The sequence below is a fragment of the Coloeus monedula genome, assembly GCF_965178545.1.
Source record: "Coloeus monedula genome assembly, chromosome: 5".
In the NCBI taxonomy this organism is placed as follows: Eukaryota; Metazoa; Chordata; class Aves; order Passeriformes; family Corvidae; genus Coloeus; species Coloeus monedula.
In genome coordinates this window covers 29,845,571-29,870,832 of record NC_138785.1, presented here as the reverse complement: position 1 = coordinate 29,870,832, position 25,262 = coordinate 29,845,571, and the positions used below count along the sequence as shown (strand labels likewise).

Below are 25,262 nucleotides of genomic sequence, written 5' to 3'. Positions count from 1 at the left end.
TGTACAGTTATTTAAAGGATTGATCTTTTGGTGGGCCAATAATTAGGAGTTATTTTCTACATCTAACTTGACATATCTAAAAAGGGCTATTTTTGAATAAGTACAGACTCCTGCTCTGAGAAGGACATCTGATTGTTAACGATGGTAAAGCTGGAGTGACCCAAAATACTTTTCCTTTAAGGGGCTGGGATGGGGAAACAGCAGCAGTGTAATAACACAGCATTCCCAGTTCATCCAGAGAAAGAGGTATCTCAGAAAATGCTTTCTAAACTTCAGAAAGAGAAAATCTTACTGATCAAGTGTGATGGTTGAAAAATGCTGGAGGATATTGTTTGTTCTCCTCTGTGGACAGTGAACAAAAAGCAGTGAGCCACATCTGTATCATGTAAATCAGATGGTGTATTTCTGCTTTAGAATGCTGTATGTATCTCAAGATTTATTTTTAAGTGAAATTTGTTTGGCTTGGGAGTTCTTTTGCCATACTTCAGGTTTTCTACTTCTAGCCTTACTAGGAAATAGTACAGCCTTCCATTGGTTAGAAAATGCTCTGCAGATCTGTGGTCCTATGGATGGGAACTGGGTTCAGATATGTGATTTTTCTATACAACCTGGGCACTGGAAGGCAGAAGCTTTATCATGCTGAAGAAAAGAAAATACGTATCAATTTGCAGTACTGATTTAGCAGGAGGCTTTAAAGTCTGAATGCCAGATACCAACAGTGATGAACATTTTCTGACTTCATACCAAAGTATTCCTTCTAAACCAAATACAGAGCCTTGGCCAGGGTATAGAAAGCTTTTTGTAATTAACAAAATAAATTTTTGTGATGGATTACTGGACCCTGCAAATTCTCTTATGATAATTATAGGTACTAATTGTAAAAATTAGTCATATTCTTAATAGTTTTTTTTGCAATTGCCTAAACTGTTGAAAGTCTGAGTTTCTGCTCTTATAAAGTATTTTCTTTTAATGCTGACTGCTATTTATCATTTTAATATATACTAGCCAACAAAAACTGCATGGGCTTGGAAATCCCATTTGCTTACCTAAATGCCGTTGCTTGGAGCAGTCTCTTTGTTTTATAGATTCAGATTAATTCAAGGCAGTCTGAACCAGATTCTAGTTTGGTTTTTGGCTTGTAAAAGCTGGGGGAAGAACGGTAGCACTGAACAATGAAAGGTAGCACTGAACTCCTTGTTGTGCTGCTGTGCAGTAGGAAGAGCGCTATGAACCTCTTCTGAAAGCACTCCATGCAGGATCTGCAGACAGAGACCATGCTGCTGTAAGTACCTTTTCCTTGGACACATTCATATGTATTTGTCTTTTGTTGGTGCAAAGGATCTGCATTGCACTTGCCTTGCAAAGCACCAAGCGTCCGAAACATTGCAAAAGTACAAAAAGAACAGAAACTTTGTATACTTTAAAACCTCAACCCCAAAATACATCACTTACCATAGAAACTTCAGCAGTCACTCAAGTAGATCCTCCAAAGAACTTTTTTGTTCCCAGAGCACATAATAAATTATTTATAAAGGGCTTTGTATTGATGAAGTAACTTTACAAATATTACACAATAGGAGGAGACAGGTATGGCTTGTTGAGTGCATATGAAAGTTTGGTAACACAGCTGCTCCAAGGCAAAAGTTGTTCCTACAGTCCCACTTAAACATGAATTTGAAACTGGGTGTTGTATACTATGAAAGTTTCGTAATCATAGCCTACCTCAAGCCTCACCTTAACTATTTCCATGATGGTTTTATTCAGTCTTCCCTGAGCTGCACTTGTAGAACAGGACTAGACCAGATGATCTCCAGAGGTCCCTTCAAACCTCTATTAGTCTCCAGTTCTAAGCACTGGGCAATTGTAAATTCAACACTTCATCACTTTGCAAGCACGTCATCCAGATCCTGTCAGAGTTTCACAACTTATGTTTTTAAATAATACCTTTGTGATTTTTGTGTATGTCCTTTTCCACAGAGATGCTGTTCTTCTTGCCAGGAATAATAATGTGTATGCAGTTTCCGTTCCTTGACTGCAAAAGCCAGTTTGGCAAGAGCTGAGGTGGTATCAGTGACAGAGACATCCAACCCACAGTCATTGGCCGCATCGGTGATGTGCAGGGCAGTCTAATCACAGCAGAGATTTGGCAGGGCTCTCTTAGAGGTGGGGACTGTACTGACAGAAGAGGTGAAGAACAGCATGAGAAAGGGAAGCTGCTGTTATTTACGTTTCTGTGAGCCAAGTGGAGTTCTAACAGGGCTTCCAGCCTAGTTAGAAAAAGATGAAATGTAAAGAGAGCAGCCAACAGAACAATAGATTTTGTTATGAAGGTCTCTACCTTCCTTGTCCCCAAACCAGCCTGTGATCTTTCTCAGAATGACAACTGATTGGATCTTGGTTGAGGAGGAACTAGAGATGACCCTGTGCAGGTGGGGAGGCCATCCAGGGACTCCTTGCTTTACTTTTTGATGACTGCAGCATGCTCTGGCTAAAGGCATCAAGCAAAACAAATTGCCATGTTCCTCCAGGATTCATGATCTCTCCAGCAAGCAATTTTCAAATTGATTACTCTTGTAATCCTTGCATGTGAAGCAGGAAGGACTCTACAGAGAAACTCCCAAAGACATGTCATCACCCTTGATTTCAACCGCTGCAAGACATCCTTGCTCCACTGACTTTCAGGGTAACACAGGGTAATACAGGGATTTTGGAGCAATAGAAGAGCCATCTTGAGGGCATCTGTTCTAGCAAGGTAGTTGCCTTTGCAGTCAGTGCAGTAATCTAAATGTGTAGGTACATAACTTCATATTTCTTGCCTCACAGCAGAAAAGTGAGTCTTTGAAAAACCGAGGCATGACTCAAACATGTGGGATAGATGTGAACATGGATAGTGGCTTTCCCTGGGCTGTACTGAGACAATAATTGCAAATAAGTAGTTTACTATAAAGGCAGTGAATCCACTGGTCCACTTGTCAGCAAGTCAAACCCTGAGGAGTTTTACTAAAGATCTTAGAGCTAAAATTGTTGATGTCCTGCTATGTCCATGCCAGATCAGACTGCATCTTATTTTGCAAGTTAACATCCTGCCTCTCAAAATGCCTTTTTAGAGGATACTTTTTCCTCTGTCTTTACCAACCCTTAGGTCTGCAAAACACTTCACAATTTGTCTTCAGAAGGATATCAGCTATGGCACATTCTTTACATGAAAACAGATGCTTTTCTGAAGGACCTTTCATTTTGACCATATTTTAAAAAGAAACAGTTCATAAAGAGCAAAGCAGGGATGTTTCCCCTGCTACAAATAATCTAACACCCTTTCTCATGATTGATGCAGATTATATTGAAATTATCTCATTGATACATGTGATATATTGCTCAAGAAGCTCATTAAGTCATTTGCAGTAGCAGAGTGTTGTTACTTTCAGAATCTCAGTTTACATTAAGGCTTTATTTCTAGCAAGTGACACCTGCTGTAAGTGGAGTGCCATTATCCCCTCTTTACTGGAACGGAAACCACCTGTCAGCATAGTTGAAAATTTTAAAACCAGATTATCACAATTTCTTTAAATCTCTATTCTGCAAAACCCAGATTAATGTAAGACTGAAAGTTCTGACTGCTTCTTCAAGTTAAGCAGAGTAACCCTGATCTAACAGAAAAAAGGGAACAGGTGAAAACAGGTAAAGAACTAAAACAAGATCGACTCTTGTTCACTATTTGAGGATTGTGCCTCTAAAAAATGTTTGCAGATTCACACCACAACCCTCAGCTGCAGAGTTTGTCATGTGCAACAATATAAAGGAACCTGGATGAGGACTAATTTTTTATGTGATTCTGGCCAACCTCTCCCATTTAAAGAGCATTGTAACAGATAGGAAGAGAGAACATCATGTTGAAAAAGCAAGTTCTATGATGAAGTTTACACCAGATGCATCTCAGTAACTGGGACACAACTTGCAATAAATACCTCTATTTTGGAAAATAGCATTCTTTACTGGCAAAAACTCTTCTGTAAACTGTATTAATACTGATACAGGTGTTCCTTCTTACATTTTTAGGCTCTGTACATGTGGTAGTCATTCAGACAAATGCTTCTGTCCCTTCTCCTTTCCTTTTCAAAAGGGTAATCTCTCTCAACACAGAAAGGCCTGTGTGGGAGTTAATACAGGTTAAAAGAGGGAGGATCTATATTCAGAGGCTAGAGGAGTTTAAAAAATGTACACTTCATGGAAATCTTGCCACAGAGAGCACCTTTCACTGAAAGGTACTCAAGGTTTGCTTGGATCTTTGAAGGCTTGAACATCCTTCATTCCAAGGACACAGCGTTTTATAGAATTAAGCTTCACATTATGCTAATTACATATCAAGATCGATTCACTTCTCCAAGTTATTTTGTGCCTTCAGGAATGTATAATCTCATTCAACTGTAGGTACTAATCTATTTCCCAGATGGCACACAACCTTGCATTCAAGAACAACAGGCAGCTTGAATACAGAAGTCCCCAAAGAAACCTACAAAAACCCACTGAAAATCCATGGCAGTATCTCCCTGTTCAACTGATTACTTCGTCAATTCATTCACTTCATCTTGAGGGATGTATCCAGGTGCTTTGCAGCTTGCTGGGCTGACGCATCCTGTAGCTCACAACATTACTTCCTACTGCTTTGTTGTGAAGGATATAAAATAGAGGCACTTATGGTTTCAGGTAAGTATCAGGAGCTCTGGTTCCAAGTTCGGTTCCAAGTTCTTTGTGAATACAAGCCTGGGGCTGCCCAGTGAGATGGGGAGGTTCACACAAAGAGAGAGATGTAATCTGGCTCTTGGTCCTCTTGGCCGCATGGGTAAAGCAACAGCTCCTTCCCCAAGGAAGTGATCGGTTCATCCTGTTGATATAGGATATAATCAAACAGCAGCTTTCAAACAGACCCTGCCTGTTAACAACCTCACAAGGTGGACAGCAGTCTCCCTGCCTCTGTTATGGTGTGGATGTATTCACACCACTGTGTGTGAACAGCTTAGTTCCCTGGAGAACTCGGGAAGGGCAAAAATGGCTGCCCTCTGTCTTCATAACACATCTGTGCCCGGTGCCGTAACTCAGTGACACAGGTCCGGCAATTCTAGGAAAGAGCTGTGCTCATCTCTGAGGAAACTACAGCTTCTCTGACATGGAGTGGTGCCCTGCCCAGAAAGTGCTGGAGCCAGGACTGTGCAGCATGCAGGTAAAGCAGGACCAGGGATTGTGGACTGTGCTTCTGGCTGTGTTTGTGGGAAGGACAAGGGTGGATTCTGGAGACAGCACACACCCTCTGCTCAGGCACGTCCTGTTCTAACCAGGGAATTCCCTGATAGTACAGTCTCTGCTTCCAGTCTTGTTCTCCATCCTAGCAACAGATGCATGGTGGGGACTTGCCTTCTTTCATGGTCACCTAGTGGATGATAAGCAGAACCCAGTGGGGCACTTTGGCAGAGTGGGTTCAGCTGCCCACACATGCTGTAGTGGAGGGGGTCTGCAGGATTCTTTGCAGACTGTGGGCATGGCTCTATCTTTGATGTAGCCATGCAGAGCCAGGCTTTAAATCCTCCAGCTCTGGTACAAATAGCTGTATAACTCCTGCTTTTAATACTTTCAGCCTGAACTGTGAAAATCATGCAAGAAGCAAGTTCAGTCAGCCCAGGTACAGTTCTGTAGAGCAAATGAGCATAGCTATTGTTCTCATGTCCAGTTTTGTTTAGCCATGTCTGTATTAAGCTAGGTACTTATTTAAAAGAAACAGGAATTTTAAGTGAACCTATGAGAAAAATTATTGTCCTGTCCCTGGGCAGATCTTACAGTATACAAATGAACAATCCATCTGGCTCTCCTTAAAGCCCATGTAACTGCAGTCAGTGCTGGTAAACACCACTGTTACTGTTGCAAGAGCCTGCCAACCTTGCTCCTTCCCTTCTATTTTTTACCTTTGTTCAGTACCACCCCTTGCCTGCTTTGAGATTATAAAGATACCTTGCTTTCTTTCATGCTGACGCTGGATGTAAGCAGGATTTTGTGTTCACCCAACTTGCCAGTACCCCTTAACCATGGAGAGAATACAAAAGAAAGGCGTTTGCATGAGTACGCTGTCACGTCTCATCAACATTTCTACTAAGTAGCTTGTAAGTAACTTGGGCCCTGTGTGCAAGGTGTTCTGTGAGCTTGAGTGTGAGTGAGTCAAATCTAAGATGTCTGAGATGTATTAGGTCATCTAGGCTATACCAGTCAGGCTGACATACCCTTCTGGAGCAGCACACAAGATACCCAGCAGCAGTTCAAACGGGTCTAGTTACCTACTTCAAAACAACTGAATGGTTTCTTTCTTATTTTGAAGGGCCCTGAGGCAATTAAATGGTTAAAGAATGCATTAGTAGATGTTCACCTTGTGGTAGTCTACAAGGTCAGCCAGTGTTGAATGTTGCAGCTGGTCCACTCCAAGGAAGCTGTAGGAATCACTGGAGGCATCAATGAGGAAATGTTTACATCCTTCCACAGACCAATAGGAGAGCACGTAGCCTTTGATTTTCTCACTGACCCGGATCAGAAAACTCCCTGGTACTGTTTTATTCAGAAGCTCTTCCGCTTTCTTAGATGTCAGGATACCTGTTAAAAACCAAAACAGAAAACTGAAGGGAGAAAAGCTTTTGTGCAGGACTGGGCAGAACAGTTCTCACAAGAAACCTGCTCTAAAACCAGTCCGTGGCACTTCCATCCCTTTCACTGTTTTCTTGCCTAGTAGCCCAGGAAAAAGAGTGCTGTCATTGCTAGTAACAGGCCATGGCCACATGCCAACTGCTTGTTGTTAACTGTTCCACACTTGGCCAACGATGAATGACAAACACAGAGGCTCGAAAGGACTGTTGCTGTGTTAGAGAGAGAATGGTATTGCGGTTATTGTATGTTGATTCCAGTATAGGAGCTTTACTCCCAAGCCCAGCCTGTGTTAGCAGCCACGTTAGCAGAAAAAACTCCTTTAACAGTTGGGTTGCAGTGGAAATGCCCAGGACTCACCATGGAACCAAGGTGCTATTGTGTCTGTGGTTTTCAGATAGCCAGCTCGGAGAGGGAATTGCTCCTCTTTGAACCACTTGATGATGCTTTCTTCGGTAGAATTGGAGATTGTCCTCTGGACTCCCTCTTTCCTGTTAGGAAAGACCTCTGGTTTGTGCATCAGGTTCAAACAACACATTTTGAGTCCCTGTGCAGGACTTACGTTTTGCTTAGGATTTTAAGAGCAGTCCTAAACAGGCAGCTTATACCAGTTCAGCTGTGTGGAATATGGTTTTCAGTGGACATCTGGCATCATAGGGGCTCTATGTGCTCCAGGCTTTGGACACGCTACTAACTAAACCTCTAGGAATGAACACCTGAAAGCCTCATCACACCCTAGGCTAGAATATAACCTGTGTTTTTCCCTGCTGGGTGTTTCTTCCACACAAGGGGGAGAGCTAACCATTCCCTTCTCAACCATCCCATGGTAGAGCAAAAGAATTTCATCCCTTCTCCTTTCCACAGTGCACAGGAGCTTCCTTACCTAATTGCTCTCCCATTTGCCATTGCAGGAGGTGGAAGTTTAGGCTTGGGGGGGAGAGGTGGATATTGAAGTGGTCGCCTATCTCCTGCTGTGGCACCCTTGGAAATATCTGCCCGCTTCCCTCTGTGGATGCCCTGCAGTGAAAGCCTCCTGTAGTCATCTCTGGCTTGCTGTGCAAGGGAGCGTCTCTTCTCATCTGCTGCCTTGGATTTCCGCACTGGAACAAAAAAGGAGTCCTACAGGAGCGAAGAAGCAGCAAGTTTAAAACTTGCTACCCTTTGGCCATCTTCATGCTTGATGAAATGGAAGAATAACCCATTTCACAAGCTGAAAAATTCACTCAGTTGTGAGGCCATTTGCCACGAGTCTCCCACGTGTTAAGTAGCATCATTTTAATTCCTTTAAGAGATTAAAAACCAGGTTTTTTTCCTCAGACAAGATTAAAAATCTGTGTGTTTTTTCTTGGTACCAGGTCCCTTTGTACTTAGAGACCTACTGGTTTTGTTTCAGACGCTGACTCCTGGTTCAGACATGGATTTCTGTAGTGCCTTTCATGTAAGCTGGTGGGGGAGGCAGGGCTTATGGAGTTAAGGCTGTTGAAATGACCCCAAATCAATCATTTGAAGGATTTGAAAGTGCTAATCCATTTCGGAGGGTGGGAAGGAGTCTTGCTGAAACTCTTACGGGAAGTGGAGAACTTGAGTGTGGTTTCGTTTGGGTTTTTTCCCTATAAAACTGCCTTGATTGTCTAGGTCCATCTCACCCTGGAATCTGCAGGAGTAACCAGCTCTCCAGTCAGCATTTTTTTTATCGGTCAGAAAAATAAAACCCCTAGACTGAAGTGGAAGCAACTGGTGGTACACCATTGCCATCTACTGAGCAGCAGGGAAGGAACTGGGAAAAAAAGTGCATCAGGTTCTCCTTCAGGAAGCATTTGGCAGCACTGATGGATGCTACTGCAATTCTCATACTGTTTGCCATTTTCCTTTCTATCATTGGGATTCATTACATGAGACAGTGCAGCAGGGCTTTACTTAGGTGGGACCATGCCTGAATGACAGGGAAGCCCTTTTTGATTAGTCCCTGTTACCCATTATCCTTGTCCTTGACAGCAATGGTTACTGCAAAGTCCTACAAAAGGCCAGCCTCTAGTTTAAAATTAATTGTACTGGCTACACTCATGTGGTTCCTATTTGTTGCTTGTTTTAACATAGTATCAGTTGGAAAAGTTTTCCATTCCCCTGCCCATCTCTAGTCTCGGTGCTGTGTGGACTCAGAAACATTTCTGGTAATACAGTGCTGTATTTCTTGGCAGTACTCTCCACTCTCTGACCTATTATTTAGTTCTAGTATGGCAGGAGAAGCGTTGAGATGACCCCACAGAGCTCTAGGATTTCTCAGGCCTTATAGGAAAAGGTCATTTTAAGGTCTTACAGAATTCCTGCCATTCAGGCTCATTCTCATCCGATTTCTGCAGCGTTCTCTGGCTCTCTGTGCTGCAGCGGCTCTGTGGTATTGGCTCCTGGGGGGCTGTGATCTCTTCTGAATTTCTCCTCTGTGCTTCCTTCATCTATGAAAGAAACAGTATATTCAGCTGTCTCGCAGGCAAGTTTTAGCCCTGCTTTTTAGCTAGCCTTGAAATTCTGGGAACTCCATTCTTTACAGTGAATCCCTCCAATTTCAACAACATACAGACCCTTCGTCTTTACTGCAGGTGACAACTGAGGCAGGAAGGGAAAACGGTTCACCAAAAATCATCAGGAGTATCTCCCTGTGCTACTCCCCAATCTGCCAGCCTGGCCTGCTTTGTATCACCTCCAAATCATCACACCATACATGAGAAGCATGGCAATACTGGATAAAACTGGCCCAAAAGGTGAGAACATTCTTGGCTCCCATGAGGCTCTGAAGCTGACTGGGACTCTAGGATAAAGCCTTGACCCCACTCAATGTGTTAGGTACATGATAGGTTGCCACTTACCTGTTGGAAGTTATGCTTCCTCACATGGCAATCTGCCAGCATCTGGTGAACATTTCTGGTTCCCCTCTGAGCAGAGCAAAAGAGTGGTAAGAAATAAATATGACATTAGGACAATTGCTCTTTTTTTGGTGCAATAGGTGTTTAATGCAAAAGCAGTCACGTGACATTTGTTAACAAATTTTGCCAGCCTGTTCGGACAAACATTGGGGGGATTTTCCCATCATATTAGGCCAAAAATGCCTCAGGAGGAGAACTCAGGGGTGTCAGGATTGCCAAAAGCATGCGTAGATTTGCTAAGCAATGCTCACAAGTGCCCCTTTCTTTCCTTCCTCTAAAGCAATCCCTTGCAGAACCTGCCTGTGCATGTTTGCAGCTGTGGCTGTGTTGCTGCAAACTCCTACTTGACAAACTGACCCAACTGGCTGGATATTTCGTGTTCTCTCTTCCCTGCAAACCAGCCCAGCTGCCCTGCCAGCAGTCCCTAGCTGAGAGCTGCCTTGGCAGATGAACTGTTAGGTTTGGCTTTGAGTAAACACCCACCCACCTCCTCAGCAGACCCCAACTGCGTCCCACAGATGAGTTAACTGTACTAGTCTGCTTACCAAGGACACACTTCCTTTTAGCTCCATCACCTACTTGGCTAATATTTAATATGAACATGGCTTTACAATTTCCCTCTCCTCAGCAGGAAACTAGGAACTTCAAATGCGTGTGAAGCAGGACTTTTTTCTTAGATCAGCCCTATTCCCTGCAGCATGATACCTGGATCTCTCAGGTTAAATGAGAACTAGATCTCAGAGGAAAATATTTTCATTTTCATGCAGGAGGTGGGAACAAGCCCCTCTCCAAGCCTAGAAAATACAACAGGAGACTTCATTCTGGAGCCCTCCTTCTAATAGCAAAAGCCCCAGAAACCTGGGAAAATTTACTAATAATATAATGACAGAAAAGAAAGGAAAATATACAACCCCCATCTATTTCCATGTGTAAGACTTTGAAAGGGGGGTAGATTTTTGTGGTGGCTTGTTTGGTTTTTTGTTTTGTTTTGGGGTTTTTTGTCAGCTTTGACTAATAAGTTCCTTTGAAAAACAATCTCCCACATAGTTGCTCAACTTCAGCAAACAGTACAGAGAAAAAACTCATGTGACTCAGAGGCTTTTGATAAAGGAGACAGTCACTCCAAATTCCCTTCACTATTTTGGTAGCAGCAGGAGAGCATTTTGCCAAAACCCAACCTTCTGTTATCATACTTTTTATACCGAAGTACGGAGTGGCTGTACGATAAAAGAATATACTCTCATACAAGTTCATTCAAGGCTGAATGAAAACTGCTGCATGAGATTGGACTTCTCCCATTAAATTGGCAGGGTGTTCTGTTCAACTATGGTTGCATGGGTAGTTAATTTAACTCTTCTCTTTTTCCTTTCTCTGCAAATGGCTTTTTGTAGCCAGTTAAAAAGCACAAATGTATTTATTGCTGGGAAAAAATATTTCTGTAATGAAACTCCACAGGAAAGCAGACACTGTATTACTGCATTTGGAGTTGTCCTGTGCTGTCAAGATCATAAGCTGTTTTCTGTTTTAGAAGACAAAAAACTCCAAGAACCACCTAAAATATGCATATTAGATGATGCCAGTAAAATTATCTTCATTTGGTCTTTTATAAAAGTAAATCATTTGTCTGAGGGCTGTGGCCTTGCATGTACAGATCCTGGGATAGCCTCCCTGGTCTTGCCCCAATAACCATCCAAACCAGCCACAGCGCAGAAGGGAAAGTACTTCACCCCTTGTTTTACCCACAGAGAATGGAAGCAAAGGAATTCAGAGTAATTTATCCATTGGTGCAGAGAGATCTATCCCAGCTGAGAATAGCACATGGACCTCCCGAGTCTTAAGGATGTAATAATATGGCTTCTTCTCTGACTATAGAAGAAAAGCCTTAGCAGATAGACAGCTTTTTCCCTTCAGATTTGTATTTGCAGCAGCCAGGATTTGCTGCACTTCCTAGACCTCAAAAACACGTGTTTCTTATAGTTATGGGAAAATGGAAAACTACCTTTGTGAGTTCCTGACTTTTTCCTGTTGTATCAATATCAGTTATTTTTCTCCCATGTTCCTCCTTTTTCTCTGCAGTGTTTTTTTTATTCCCATGAAGATCTGTCTCAGCCAGAAGTCCTGGTTGTGGGTGTAAAGGCCATGTTGCAGAAGAGTCAGTCTCTCTGAAATGCAAGCGAGAGAGGACTTAGGAGCGAGTCACTTTCTGCTGTCTGAGCATCTTGTGAGGAGGCTACATGTGAGCAGAGCAGAGCTGCAATGAAGCCACATGTGCATAGGCAGTTATATCTCCAGATCAGGCAGGTGAGTAATTAAATTAATGACTTGTGGTGAGTAACTGTTGTCCGGCTGTACGTGGGCACCTGCTGGTGAATCAGCCCGATCCAAGCCCATCACCTGCTGCAGTAACAGCATCAGCATTTCCTGTGGTCTGCAGAGGGTCCCACGCAGGAACCATGTCATGGGAGCCTCAGTGAGCCAGGGCAAGTCTCAGGCTGCAGCTGGTCTCTGCCTGCATTGTGTGTCCTCTCCAGCCTTTGCCTCTGCCTTTTGCCAGCAAGGCCAGTGTGACAGTGGTAACCACAGCCCCTACAGAGAAGACTCCAGCTTGTGTGTCCCTAGAAAAGCCTTCTCCTCCATATCTGCCCAGTGAGTCCTTCAGCTGAAGGGTGCTTACCTGCCCTCCCGGCCTTTCTCTCTCACTAAGCGCTTTGCTCTTTGTGCCTGGATCTCTTCACAGATGGCTTCATAGGATTTATCTGAAGGATGCTCGCCCATCACCCAGACCCACACATCATTGTCAGCACCGAGTTTCCATGTCACTGACTTCCTGTTGGCTGGAAAAGAAGGAGCTCTTTGGCAAATGCTGTTTACTGGGTAGCTCTTTGCAGGGCCTGTGTTGCACCTGCTGTGCCCTACCAACTGCTGTTTGTGACACAGCCCCCCCATAAGCAACTGTACATGAGGAAAGCTCAACTGGGATGCAGCCCACGCTTCCCAGTTTTTTCATACTACTTGAGCCAGGTCAGTGAAGGAGGCATTTCTGAGTCTGGGAGCAAAGGAGAAGACTCACCACTGTTTCTTTTCTTGCTTTAATTCCTGACCACTGTCCTCCCCAAACTATATGAGGGTGAGCTACCTGCAAATAGTGCACATGGGGGAGACCTGGGAGAAGAGTGCTATCTTCCTAGCAGCTGGCATGCTGTGTAATCCTGGCAAGGGAACTTCAGGTCTAAACTCTCAGTGGGAACTCCCTATCAGATCTGGTGCCTCAGGACAGATATTCAAATCCATGGTTATGTTAAAGACAGATTCAGAGGCACCATTTAGTGGGAAACTTAATGAGATGCATCTCCTGGGGGCAAGTAAGCCCTGTCTTCCCAGCGAGGGGAGTTGAGCAATTTCGTCAAGGACAGAATGTCTGGGCCAGGGAGTAAAAACCGTTGTGTGCCTGGCCAAACTACCCTATTGCAGGTGGATTTAGTTATGTTTTGGAAATAAGCCTATGTCACATCCCTTGGAGAAGAAATTGCTCTAAGGATACATTACTTCCTATTTCTAGGAAGCAGTTGACTAAGCCATTTATGTGCCAGAAGGTGAAGCAGCCAGGAGGCAGAAACTTACCTTTTCTTACCAGCGGCTTCTTTGCTGAAATCTTTTCTGCAGCAGCTTCTCTTTCCTCCCACCGTCTGATCTGTTCCTGCCTCATCTTGAAGAAGAGGATCTGCTTCTGCTCCTCGCTGAGTTCTGCCAGTAGCTCCGGATCGATGTACATGTCTGATAGTATCTGTTTCAGCATGGCTGCAGGTTTCACTTACGTACTTTTGTGGCAATGATCTTCAGGGATCAGATCCTCTTTCTGGCTCCGACAAGAAAGAGTGCCCGCCCGTCTGAGACTGAAGTAGGAATGCAGGCGTGCCAGAGCAATTATACTTCTGTCTCTTTTTTTTTTTTTTTTTTTTTTTTTTTTTTTTTTTTTTTAGCTCAGACTTCCTGCACAGACCAAAAAAAGTAAGTAAGTAGCTTAAAACCTGCTGTTAAGATTCCTTGGAATAAGAGGTGAGCTCAGCTCTCATGCAGCCCCTGCCCGCTCTGCAGGGAGAGCTGACCAGAAGGGGCGAGGCCTGGAGTGGGGAGGTTGTGTTAATACTCTGCTAAACCCAGCTGATAGTATATCAAAGAGAGAGCGCACTGCCTGTTAGTCATCAGAGGTGCGGCTTGGCTGTGCCCAAGCAAACATTCCTGCTGGGCAGGGAATCAATGAACCCATGACTAGATGGCTCCTCCTCCTTCTAAACAGGAAAACTTTGATGATCAAAAGCCCGGCCTACCTCATTTTACCGAAGAAAAATAGGGAGGACTTTCGACTCTGCTTTTGAGGTGGGAGTGCGAATTTTGGGGAGCTCCTGTCCATCAAAGTCAGCCTCCCAGCAAGTCAAGGGAGCACAAGGAGTGCAGCTGGTTTGAAGAAAGGCAATTTGGATAGTCAGTGTCTGAGACAGGTCCTGCTCTGACACATCTTGTTGATGCACCCTGCCCACGTGGTGAGCCTGGCATGGGACATCCTTGTCTGACAGGATGAAGCCGATGGGGAGAAGGGGCACCCCTGTTCCTGCCCAGGATACTGCCTTGTGTCCAGTTCACACTGGCGAGGTACTAACACCCACACAGCCTTGCTTTATGCTCATGGATTTACACTTACAATGGGGATTTCACTGAAAAATTGGAAGCTCTCCTGTCACTTAGGAAGGTGGCAAATAAGAAAGTAGAAATGTGGACTAAAGACCTTGAAACCAACTATTTTCCTTATCTTATCTGGATAAACTCATGGAGATCAGGACATTAGTTGGCAGTGCTTTCGGTGACATGGGGAGGCTGACAGCCATGTATTAAGTGCAACAGCAGAGAAGGGTGGCTGACTGGCCAGAGGTGGTAGGGACTTTCTGGACAAACTCTTGGGAAATACTGCCATCAGACTACAAGGAAAATTAAAGCAATGGGATTGTTCATGTCCTTCTGCCCAAATCCTGGGAGTCTAAGGAACAAGCATGCTAGAACATAGCATAGTAAGTGGGAGGCAGAGGGTTATTGAGGCAGTAATGTGGAAGTATAAAGGGCAGAGACATGGCAGAATGGCCTGTGCCGGCATGAAGTGGGACTATATATTAAATCAAGTTGACCGGGTCAGGTCAATTAGCCATCTTACAGGAGAGGGACTGGACTTCTAGGAACCCAAACACTGGAAAAAAAGTGCTGGGAGCACCTTCAGCTTCACAGTATGACTGCTTGGCTTCTGACAAATAAAATAACAAAGAAGGAGGTAGTAGAGTAGCCAGCAAGTGCAATACTGAAGCTTTCCAAGGAGCACACACAGAGCACACAATTATTTAGATGAAATGGGACAGCACAATAGCAGCCTTCATAAAGTCAGACTGTCAGAACAGTACCTGCTGCGTTGGTCCACTTTCCTCTGTCTTGTACCTGTGCTGGGAGCAAGCAGTCTGTCTCAAGCATCCCACTGCTTCTGATTATGGCTTGCCTTAAAATTGCCAGAGACAGAGCTGGCTGGAGCCCCACTGCAGTGAAGTGCCGATGTACTTTCAGCAGGGAGAGCTTGAAAGGAGCTTGGAGCAGGGGGAGGAGCTGTAGGCAGGGAGAGAAGTTGCTCCTCAAGGACCCCAAGGCAACAACAGAGCAGATCATGGTCCCAGAAGTGCATTGTCTGCAGCAGAGGCCAGGAGCAGGAGCAAGAGTCCTGGAGAGGGTGCAGTGATCAGGAGATGGTGTTAAGCCTTCTCATTTTTATTTTGTTTCTCTGATTACTTAATACTTTCCCTGTTAAAAATGTTAACTTCATTCTAGAAGGAAACATGAAGCTGCTGTTCTAAATCTGTATGGATTTTGTTTAAACAAACTACTTTCTTGATTTAAAAAAAAGTTTTTTGGGGGGGTGCTCTGACTTGGGCAATGCTTTTTGAGTACCCCCCTGATGGCAGAGTTTCTTCAGCTCAGCAGCCAAAGGGTCTTGAGCTGCCCTTTAGCCATGGAGGTGGCAGCTATAGAGAGGGAAGAGCTTCCTGGGACATGACACATGAGAATCCATCAGCAGAATGCATGCAGCAGCATGTCGCTGCTCTGTCTTCTCAGGAGTGGGAATGGCCTTGCTATGGCATTTACTTAGGAGGACATCATGTGCTCTGCCATATGCCGTGGTGGCAAACTGGTCCCTCTCTCCATGCCTGGGGATGCAGTGTGTTGGCAAGATTGAAGGGTGCTCAGCAAACAAGTTTCACAGCACTGATGCAGTTTTGCAGAGTTGGATCTCCTTGTAACATTGGTTGTAAGAGGACATTTATAATGCTCTATCCCAAAGGTACCCTTTAAAGCACCAGCTATTTAAACACTGAGAAATGACATAAGCATCTCGAGAGGTTTGCAGTATTTCTGTTTTAGCAGTTACTTCATTAAAGATCTAGGAGCTGGATATCCTTGTAATCAGTCATATACTGTTCCCAAAGTTTGAATCAAAGCCATGTTACTGACACCTGGCTGGAAGGGGTTTTGCAGATGCTGCTCCAGCTGTAAGAAGTATATTTACAGCTCAAACTTAGTGAAGCCAAAGACTGCAGTAATGGCAGAGGGACCTCCAAGCAGGTAATTTGAAGGAAAACTCTGGTAGAGGTCCTGTTAAACTTTCTACTGTTGCATTTTTTTTTCATGGGAGTGGTAGGTGGGAGCTGGTTTTGTGGAGGAATAGAGACGGAAGTAACCAAAAATAGCAAAAACTAAGTGGAGGAAGGTGGGAAGCCAAACCAGGTCTTTGGGACTCTGGCATTGATGTGTAAGATAGTCAACCTGAAAGCCATTAGGGTAAACAAAATTCAAAGGCTAAATGATCCTTCAAAATGCAAGGTCACACAGCATTTAAATCTCCTACTGGAGAGCAGCCTCTTCTCTGTGTTCCTGTAAATCATCTACCATTAACAGGGAAAACAATCCTATTAATACACATGAAAGTGCCATAGCTTTGAGAAGAGCTGGCACGAGCTCCTGCTCACGTGTGCAGTGACACTTTGGACATGACAGGCTCCCAAGACACTCCCACCTGGACATACTAGTCCTCACCATCAGTGCTGCCAGCGGAAGGAAAGTTTCTCCAAGAAAACAATAGACAGACACAGAAAATCATAGATATGTTTTTCACCAAGAAATCAAACAGGAGGGTGTAAAATGAAACAGTGGACAAGTGAAACAGTGGGTCTTGCGCTCATTTTCAGGGAGGCAGCTTGTTCAACCTGCTGCACACATCTCCACTGTAAATGTGGCAGTAACTGTAAACTAAAAATAAGCCAAGAAACCCAAAGGTGAGGAGAAAAGAGAACACGAGAAAGGCTGCTTCAGGGTACTGGCTGATGACCTAAGAGGATTTCTATTGTCATAAAGTAGTTTTCCCCATAAAAGGCAGATAAGACCACATCGTTCAGTAAATGGTGGAACTGTATTATTTTGAGTCAAGAGCTTGTCCTTGGAGCTGATTATTTGTAAGAAGTGGCTTCAGAGACACCACTGGGAATTCTTTTCCCTGATCAAGAGGCTGGGCTGTGAGAATGCAACTGAATTTCCTCTCACTTGCCAAACTAAGCCCAGCAGCACTAGGAAGCTCAGGTTTTTCTGGATTTCTTCAGTTCCAGCCATTCCAATGCCATCAGCTCTCTGCCAGATTTTATGACGGCATTTCTGATTTTTTTCATAAGTGAAGCAAAGCAGAATTGCAAAACCCACCTGAAATCAGTGCAGCCAGCTCCCCAGCCTTGCTCTGAGTACACAGGCCTTCATGGGTTAACTGTTACACATTGGTCCATAACATGCACTTGTGTCAGAAAACTTTTATGTTAGCAGCTGCACCGGCAAGGTTAGTACCAAAATATCCTTCTGTGCTTTGGGGTTTGGCTGTTCATTTGTTTGTTTTATTCTTGTTTGTTTGGGGCTTTTTTTAATCCTCATCCTGTTCTAAATAGAGGAGTGATTCATTCCTTTGTTTAATTTTGCTTCAGCCTACTGGGTTTTTTTATTTCAGACGGAAGGAAAACTTCTAGTTTGGGTATAACAGAAGGAAAACACAACTGCACAAGCATAGCCCCCAGAAGACAGAACCAGACCTTGTATCTTAGAATCATAGAATGGCTTGGGTTGGAAGGCACCTCAAAGATCATCTAGTTCCAACCCCTCTGCCATGGACAGGGCCACTAGACCAGGGTGCTCAAAGCACCACCCAGCTTGGTCTTGAACACTTCCAGGGATGTTCCAGTGCCTCAATACCTTCACAGGCAAGAATTTCTTCCTGAGGCATAATCTATACCTGCATTCTGTCAGTTTGAAGCCATTCCTCCTTGCCCTATCACTCCATGCCCTTGTCCAAAGCCCCTCTTCAGCTGTCTTGTAGCCACTTTATGGACTGGACTCTGCATAAGGCTGGCATATAATGCTTGAAAGAACAAAACCAATGAAGTCACCACAACATAAACTACCTTGAAATTACCTATATCTGAACTGACTTTCCCTATAGGTCCCTGATATTGCTGGAGGGGGCAGCAGTTATCTTATAGCAGGTATGAATGGGTGGCAATGGCAAGAAAGGAAAATAATTTGATACAGCAGCAGCCACTGAACACAGTCTGAGGCCACCGGACTCTGCTTTCAAGGAAAATGTATCTTCCCTGCTAGAACAATGTGCAAACACTTCTTGGATCATCTTCCTATATCAAAATTACTGAGGGGATTAACAGTGTGGTAAAAAGGGTGAGAGCTTCTATAGGTTAACACACAGAATCAGATACTCAACCAAATTCAGTCACTGTAAAAACGGGGATTTTTATAACCATGACACATAATTTGATTTACAGTTCTGCGCAGAAAGAGGTGCTGGGAGGTAAACCCCAGAGCCAGCACCCCAAGGTGCAAAAAAGCAGGCCTACTTACAGAGTTACAATCTTGGGCTATTAAATCTTACTTAAGTCACTGCTTGGCTTAAGTTGTTACTGGCTCATCCTTTCTTTACTTCAAATTAAAGCCATTGTGTCCCAAGAAATCATAGCGCATGCTTGGTGAGTGGTGGCCTTTTTGTAGGCGGGAGTGCCTGAGCTGGGGTCTGGTTTTTACTATCATAAGGAGCAAAAGTTCATCACTAGGGCAAGTTCTCACTACAGAACCAGTCAAAAGTGGGGATTTTTTTAGTTCATCATTACACATCCTGGATAAGAAGGGTGTTATCTTTCTTTGTTTTTCCCCCCTTCAAGAACTTAGGCCATCAATTTTCTGTCTTCCCCATTCCTGTGGTTATTGCTTCCATTGCTTAAACACTTTGTTATTTACGTTGTTTGAAACTTCACTCCCGTTATCCATCAAGGTGGTGAGAGGAAAGTTCATGTCTTTACAAACAATTTGATGAGTGAAGGTATGGGTGTTAACATCTTTGAAATGGGTTTTCATGTCTCCACTAACTTTGGGCACCAGGTTTGTTGCAGAGCCCAGACAGTTTGGCTCTTGAAACAGACAAGTGGGTCTGCATAAGCCCGAGTTTCTGAACTTTGGGGTAAAATAGTAGGTTCAAGGGGGGATATGTGGGAGGCAGTTCAGGAAGGCTGTACCTTCCTGCTACCTCAGCCAATGGGGGAAGGAAGAGGGCAACGTGCGGCCGGGAGTTTGGGATAAAAGGAGGCTGCGCCCTCCAAAACCTCAAGAGAGGAAACCCTGTGGGCGTGTGCCCCAGTGGACTTTCTTCCTTCATTCGAATAAAGTTGCAGGACTCCTCTGTCTCCTCTTTGGACATAAACCTCTGGTGTTTGTGGATTTTCCTGACAGTGAGCACCAGTATGGAGGCACCTGTGGGGAATCCTACTGGAGGCTGAGGGTCCACTTGCATTACTCCAAGAAGCTTAGTCCATCTTTAGACAACATACAATTATGTTCATTCATATTTAAGTTATGATAGTGATTGATTTGTGTCCCTGTCAAAAGCCAGGATCATTTGAACAGGCACAAGATGTAATGAGCCAGAGCAGAAATGAACAGACAAACCAAACATGGAAACAAACTGGAGCTGCAAATAAATTGGAGCCGAAATGAAGCTGGGGAAGGTGAAACCAAACTGGAGTCTAAAAGATGCTGGAGGCCAGAACAAACTGGACCCATCTATGAGCTGAATCCGAGACAAACTGGGGACAGAAACAAATCACCTGAAGCTGCAAATGAGGTGGAGCAGACACTAGACAGGAGCCTTCCCCGAGGAGGAGACGCAAACAAACTGGAGTCACAAAGGAACTGGAGCCGCTAACTCCCCTCAGCACCTCTGGGTGGACTGAGCCGGGTGGGTGCTGGCAGGACCGTGCTGAGGGCAGGCAGCAGCAGCATCGCCCTCGGTGCGGGCATGCCGGCGTCTTCCTAGGGGATCCACACCTGGCGCGGGTCGCTCGGGCACGAGTGGTTCCGGGCGTGGCCGGTTCGAGCTATTCTCCCGGGTTACAGCAGAGCCAGCGCGGGGCCGAAGAGCTCGTCCTGCCGGCAGTGGCTCTGGAAAAGAGCTGGGGAGAAGAAACCGGGCAAGGCCCGGTGGCAGGAAGGGTCACCGGGGGATGACCCTCAGCTGCTGCCCCGGGACGGGACCCCCGGGAAGGCCCCCTCAGGCTCCCGCGGCCCCGGGCGGCGGCGCCCCCTGGCGGCCGTGGCGGGGCCTGTGAGGAGCGGCGGCGCCGCCGCGCACCTGCCCCGCACAGGGCGCCGCCTGGCGGGCGCGGCGCGGCACCGCAGCCCCGGGAGCGGCACCGGGACCCCCTGCCCGCGGCCATCGCGCTCCCGCCACCGCCCTGGCCCAGGCCCCTGCTGATAATAAGGCTCCTCCTGGCTGTCTCCTGCCAGTGACCTGAGCGGGAGCGTGGGGGTCCTGAGGAAGGGATGGCTCTGAGCAATGGGGTGCTGGGAGGCTCTGAGCGGTGGTGTACGGGGTGCCGAACAAGGCTGAGGAAGCCTGTGAGCAATGAGGGACTCTGGAGCATGGTAAGGGATGGGCTTCATGCAATGAAGGTGTGTGTGTGTGTGTAGGTGCTGAGACTGCAGCAGCGGTGTCCCCGAACAAGGCAGAGGCTCAAGGCAGGACACAGCCAGGTCAAGGGCAGCTATAAGCCATGGGGAAGGCAGGGGGACACCCTGGCACCCGCCAGAAAGGAGGACCTCGAGCAAACAGGAGTCTCAGCTCTGGGAAGGTGCAGGGGGGAGCATCCCAAGAGGGTCCTACAGTGGAACACAACATGGCAGGGGGCTGCAGCTCTCAGGTCTAGAAATCAGCTCGAGGTGCAGCTCTGGACTATGAGCATTAAGGCTGCATGAGGCTAAGGCTGGCTATCCCCTCCTGGGGGACAGCACCAGAGGGACAACTTCTGAAGGGACACTGTTAGGAAAATTAATCCACAATGTCAGAGGTTTATGTCCAAAAAGGAGACAGAGGAGTCCTATAACTTTATTCAAATAAAGGAAGAGGCCATGGGTATTTGCCATCGGATCTCTCAGATTGTTGGGGGATGAACCCCCTTTTTATCCTAAGTTCCCAGCTGCATCACCTTCTTCCTTTTCCCCATTGGCTGAGGTACTTGGAAGGTACAGACTTCCCAAATCGCCTATTCTATGTCCCCCTCTAATATGCACCCCCCTTTTGTTATAGAAAAGAATGAAATTTAATAATTCCATTATGTCTTTGTTCTTTTTCTCTAGGTTCAGGAATTTAACACAGCCTTGGCAGAGCAACAGTCCATGTTGATTAGTAACATTTTCTAGAACTAATAGTTTCTTCTGTTATTTCCCTATCTTTAAGTTCCTAGCCCTATCTACAAACAGATTCACACAGTCTGTTTGTAAAGACACAGTCATCTTATTCCTTTCAGACACCATGCCTGGGATGGACACCATAGCTGGAATATGGACACTGTAGTTTGAATATGGACACCATAGCTGGGATACATGCCCTGAACACGGCAGAAAGACCCTCACACCCTCACCTTCAACCCATGAATAACCAGCCACAGCTATAAAGAATTTGTCAAAAACCAGCTTTGTCACTGAAACCACTTGAGGCAGAAAACATATTTTCCATGGCTGAAAAGGTCTCATGGAAGAATCTCACGCCTCTACCGAGCCATGTCGCTCTCCATGCTCCCTCTGGCCATGGGCCCCTCCATGTCCCCTGTGCCAGCCACACACTCCTCAATATGCCCCACACAAGAAATACACCTTTCCATGCTGGCCCCGGCCATGCCCCCCTGAGCCACCTCAAGCCACATTTACCCCCATGTCCTCTCCCAGCCGTGTCCACCGCATGCCCAGGACACACACTCCCTCCTGCATTAAGATCCCAAAACTGTGCTGTGCTTCCACTTTGAGCCACAGACCCCGTGCTGCATTCCCAGTATACAAGTACCAGATTGACCACATCAAGGGTCCCCTTCCGTCTTATTTAAAGTAGTTTGTCCTGCTCTAAGCCAGCTGTGGTTTACGTTGGGGGACAGGAGGGGCTTCCGGGCGCTGGTTCGGAAGGAGCGGCCCTCGGTGGGCGGTGGGAGGGGCGGGGGCGCCCGAACGTGCGGACGGCGGGTCACGATTGGCCTAGACTAGGAGCTAGGGGTTGGGCACCGTGAGCCTGGGAGGATGGGAAGTGCTTTTTACACACTCCGTTAGCTCCGTCGGGAGAGGGGACCATCGTGGCTCCTGACCCGTAAATGCACCACAAGGCAACGGCGGCTGCCGAGGGTGTGGGGTAGCGGTTGGCAGGGCCGAGGGCTGGGGCGATGGGAGCTTCCCTGGGGGGCTGAGAGCTCACTGAGGGGCAGGGCGGCTGTGGCGCGGACAAGCACTGGCCCAGTGAGAGCTGTCCCTGCGCGGGGGGTGGCAGCAGCGAGACCCCGCGGGAGCAGGGGCTGACCTGGACCCCAGGCGACAGCACGGTGGGGGCTCAGAGCTCTGCTCCGCTCCCGGTGCCGGGGCAGCGTGGCCGCACCCACGGAAGTACCCCGGGGAGGGGAACACGGAGCACGGATGGCTGCCGAGGGATCGCCAGGGGTCGTTTAGGCGGGACAGCGCCTTCGCCTCGGCCGAGCCCCCGCGGCCTTTCCCCGCCCACCGGCCTTTCCCCGCCAATCAGCTCTCGCTGCCCCCTAGTCTTGGCCAATCGTGACCCGCCGTCTGCACGCTCGGGCGCCCACGCCCCTCCCACCGCCCACTGAGGGCCGCTCCTTCCCAGCCAGCGCCGCCGCTTCCGGCGCGCCGGGGCCGGGGCCGGGGCCGGGGCCGGGGCCGGGGCCGGGGCCGGGGCCGGGGCCGGGGCTATGGTCCGGGCGTTCGTGCTGCTGGCGCCGGGCGGGCCCGCCGGCCACGGCCCCTGCCGCGTGCTGTACGCGCGCACCTTCGGGACCCCCCCGGAGACCGCCCTCGGGGGTCCCCGGCAGCGCCTTCGCCGCAAGGAGCAGCTGCTCGTCGTGGCCAGGTACCCGGGAAATCGCCCTCTGCAGGAATCCCCTTCCTGCGGATGCTGGGCTCGGTGGGAGCCTCCCATCTCCTGAACCTCCTGGTGCCCTCCATCTCCTGAACCCCCTGGATTTGTGACACCGCATCCCTCTCCTTGGGATCCCCACAGCCGTGATACACCCTTTTTTTGATGGGAGGGCTCCTGGGCTTTGGTGGACCTCCAGGGCTGGGACACCTTCTATTCCTGAGGGGATCCTGGGCCCGGTGGGACCCTCAGAACTGTGGCAGCCCCCTTTTCGGGGGACAGGGCTCAGCGAGAGCCACGGGACCATGCCCCCCATTCATGAGATCCACCCTTGCTGGGGATGCTGGACTCGGCAGGACTTCCGGGACCCTGTTCCCCCAACAGAGGGGTCACTCTGTCCCTGTATGAGGCGGGGGTCCTTTACATGAGGGTCCCTCTTTTCTCTTCCAGGCAAGTGGCCTCTCAGTGCCAACTGCTTCAGTCATCCTTGGGGCGCCCATCCTCCCCACAGCTCCCCCAGCTACCTGATGAGCCAGTGTCACTCCAGGATGCTCCAGGGGGTCTTTTCCAGATGCCCCCTGGAGACCCGTTCCCTGAGCGGGTGACAGTAGTCTGGTTATCAGTGCTGGCCCTCGCTTTTGCCTTGGTTTGTGAACCCCAAGAGAATCTATCATTGGCTGAGATCACCCTGCGGCGCCTGGCTCCCCGCCTGCTCCTCTCCCTGCGCCTCCTCGGCCCCGGTGCTGATGTCCTGCTCCGTCCTGATGCTGCTGATGGCCTCCTGGATCGTCTCCTGCCCCATGGGCAGATGCTTTTTCTCAATGAACGTTTCCTCCAGGCAGTGGACCGGGAGCTGGGCATCAAAGCATCCCGCTGAGCTACAGATGATATTCCCGCCCAACATCCCCAGATATGTTTTGGGGATGAGAGACAAGGGAGGGATCTGACATGGTCACTAAGCCCTAGTGGGATGGATGAGAAAAGTAGTTCTGGAATAAAGAGCAACGAGCCAACTAAGAGCCGGGTTTTAATCCATTTATACGCTGACAGTGTCATGGGAGAGCTAATAGCTATCCCCATAAATCCATCTGGAGCTGGGACAGTTCCATGTTCCTGTGCTGTTTTCCTGCACCGCGTTCCGCACCACGTGGCTGTGAATGGACGCTAAAAGAGGGACCCCGGTTTGTGGTTACCCCAGTTGGGCACTGTGGGGCAGGCAGGGGGCCTCTGGCAGGGAGACATGGCTCTGGGATGGGATCTTGCCATGGAACACGGGGTGTGCATCTGGCCCCAGGGCATCAGGGTGTCTGTGTGGGGGATTAAATAAACAGGCAGCAGGGCAGGATGTAGCCGTGTGCCTGGCACAGCAGGGTGGTTGTCCCCAGATGGTGCTGCTTGGGGCCAGGGGACCCATGTGATGCCCTGGGAGGTGGCAGGAGCTGGCACCCACCTACCGAGCTCTGCAGGGTGCAGTGGGGAGCAGGGTCCTACCCTAGCAGTTTGTGGGTGCTGGGAAATCCAGGGAGCCAGGACCTGGCGTGCATGGCTCTCCCACCAGTGTGCCAGGAACAGGCTGGGCACTGCCAGGCCCTGGAGAGGTGCAGTCACAGGGCCAGACCCCAAAGTGCTTCCCCTTGTAACTGCACCAGTAAAGCTGGAGCACCTGAGAAGGGGTGCTGGGCACTGGGCTTCAGCCACGGTGGGTCTCTGGCTGTGATGGGGCATCTCACTGTGCTGGAGGTGTGGGGGTGATGGAGCCCAGTGTGGCATCCCATAGGGAGCACTGAATCTCAGCGGGCAAGGTACCGTCTTCACTTTCCTGTGCGATAGCTGTCATATACTGCACCCACAGCTGGGCTTGAATACAACCAAGAGCCAAAGAGACATTATCTTGGAGTGTTTCAATGGTGTTAGCAATTAATTTTTGATGAGAATCAACTCGAAAACTAATGTATGGACCATTATTGTGTATGCACTCATAGGATTCCAGTTGCTGGATTTTAATATCACCTGGTTTATGGACAGAATTCCCTTGCAAATCAGTCACCTGAATTGGATCAAATGGTGTAGTTTTTTGTGGTGTGATTTACTCTCTACTCTGAGGTGTAGTAGATACAGGGGGAGTTTAAGGA

The 25,262-nt window shown here is 47.5% G+C and overlaps 2 protein-coding genes across 2 annotated transcripts; one reads left to right on the top strand and one right to left on the bottom strand.

Moving 5' to 3' along the window:
• Positions 1 to 4,789: 4,789 nt before the first annotated feature.
• SH2D4A (SH2 domain containing 4A) lies at positions 4,790 to 13,395 on the bottom strand (the record flags this gene model as incomplete). Its single annotated transcript, XM_082281979.1, has 9 exons — positions 4,790 to 4,882; positions 6,410 to 6,630; positions 7,039 to 7,169; positions 7,562 to 7,778; positions 8,996 to 9,131; positions 9,543 to 9,608; positions 11,599 to 11,761; positions 12,274 to 12,433; positions 13,221 to 13,395. The coding sequence occupies 9 exons, from the start codon at positions 13,393 to 13,395 to the stop codon at positions 4,790 to 4,792; spliced, it is 1,362 nt and encodes a 453-aa protein (XP_082138105.1).
• Positions 13,396 to 22,930: 9,535 nt separating this feature from the next.
• Positions 22,931 to 24,281, top strand: AP5S1 (adaptor related protein complex 5 subunit sigma 1). The gene is made up of 2 exons (XM_082281355.1): positions 22,931 to 23,124; positions 23,581 to 24,281. The coding sequence occupies exons 1-2, from the start codon at positions 22,967 to 22,969 to the stop codon at positions 24,005 to 24,007; spliced, it is 585 nt and encodes a 194-aa protein (XP_082137481.1). The 5' UTR covers positions 22,931 to 22,966; the 3' UTR covers positions 24,008 to 24,281.
• The last annotated feature ends 981 nt before the right edge of the window (positions 24,282 to 25,262 follow it).

What these genes read in the sequence shown, in the direction of transcription:
- AP5S1 (XM_082281355.1), top strand. Translation starts at nt 22,967, where the DNA reads ATGGTCCGGGCGTTCGTGCTGCTGGCGCCGGGCGGGCCCGCCGGCCAC. An exon ending in CAGCTGCTCGTCGTGGCCAG is followed by an intron (nt 23,125 to 23,580) that starts GTACCCGGGAAA and finishes TTTCTCTTCCAG; the next exon opens with GCAAGTGGCCTCTCAGTGCC.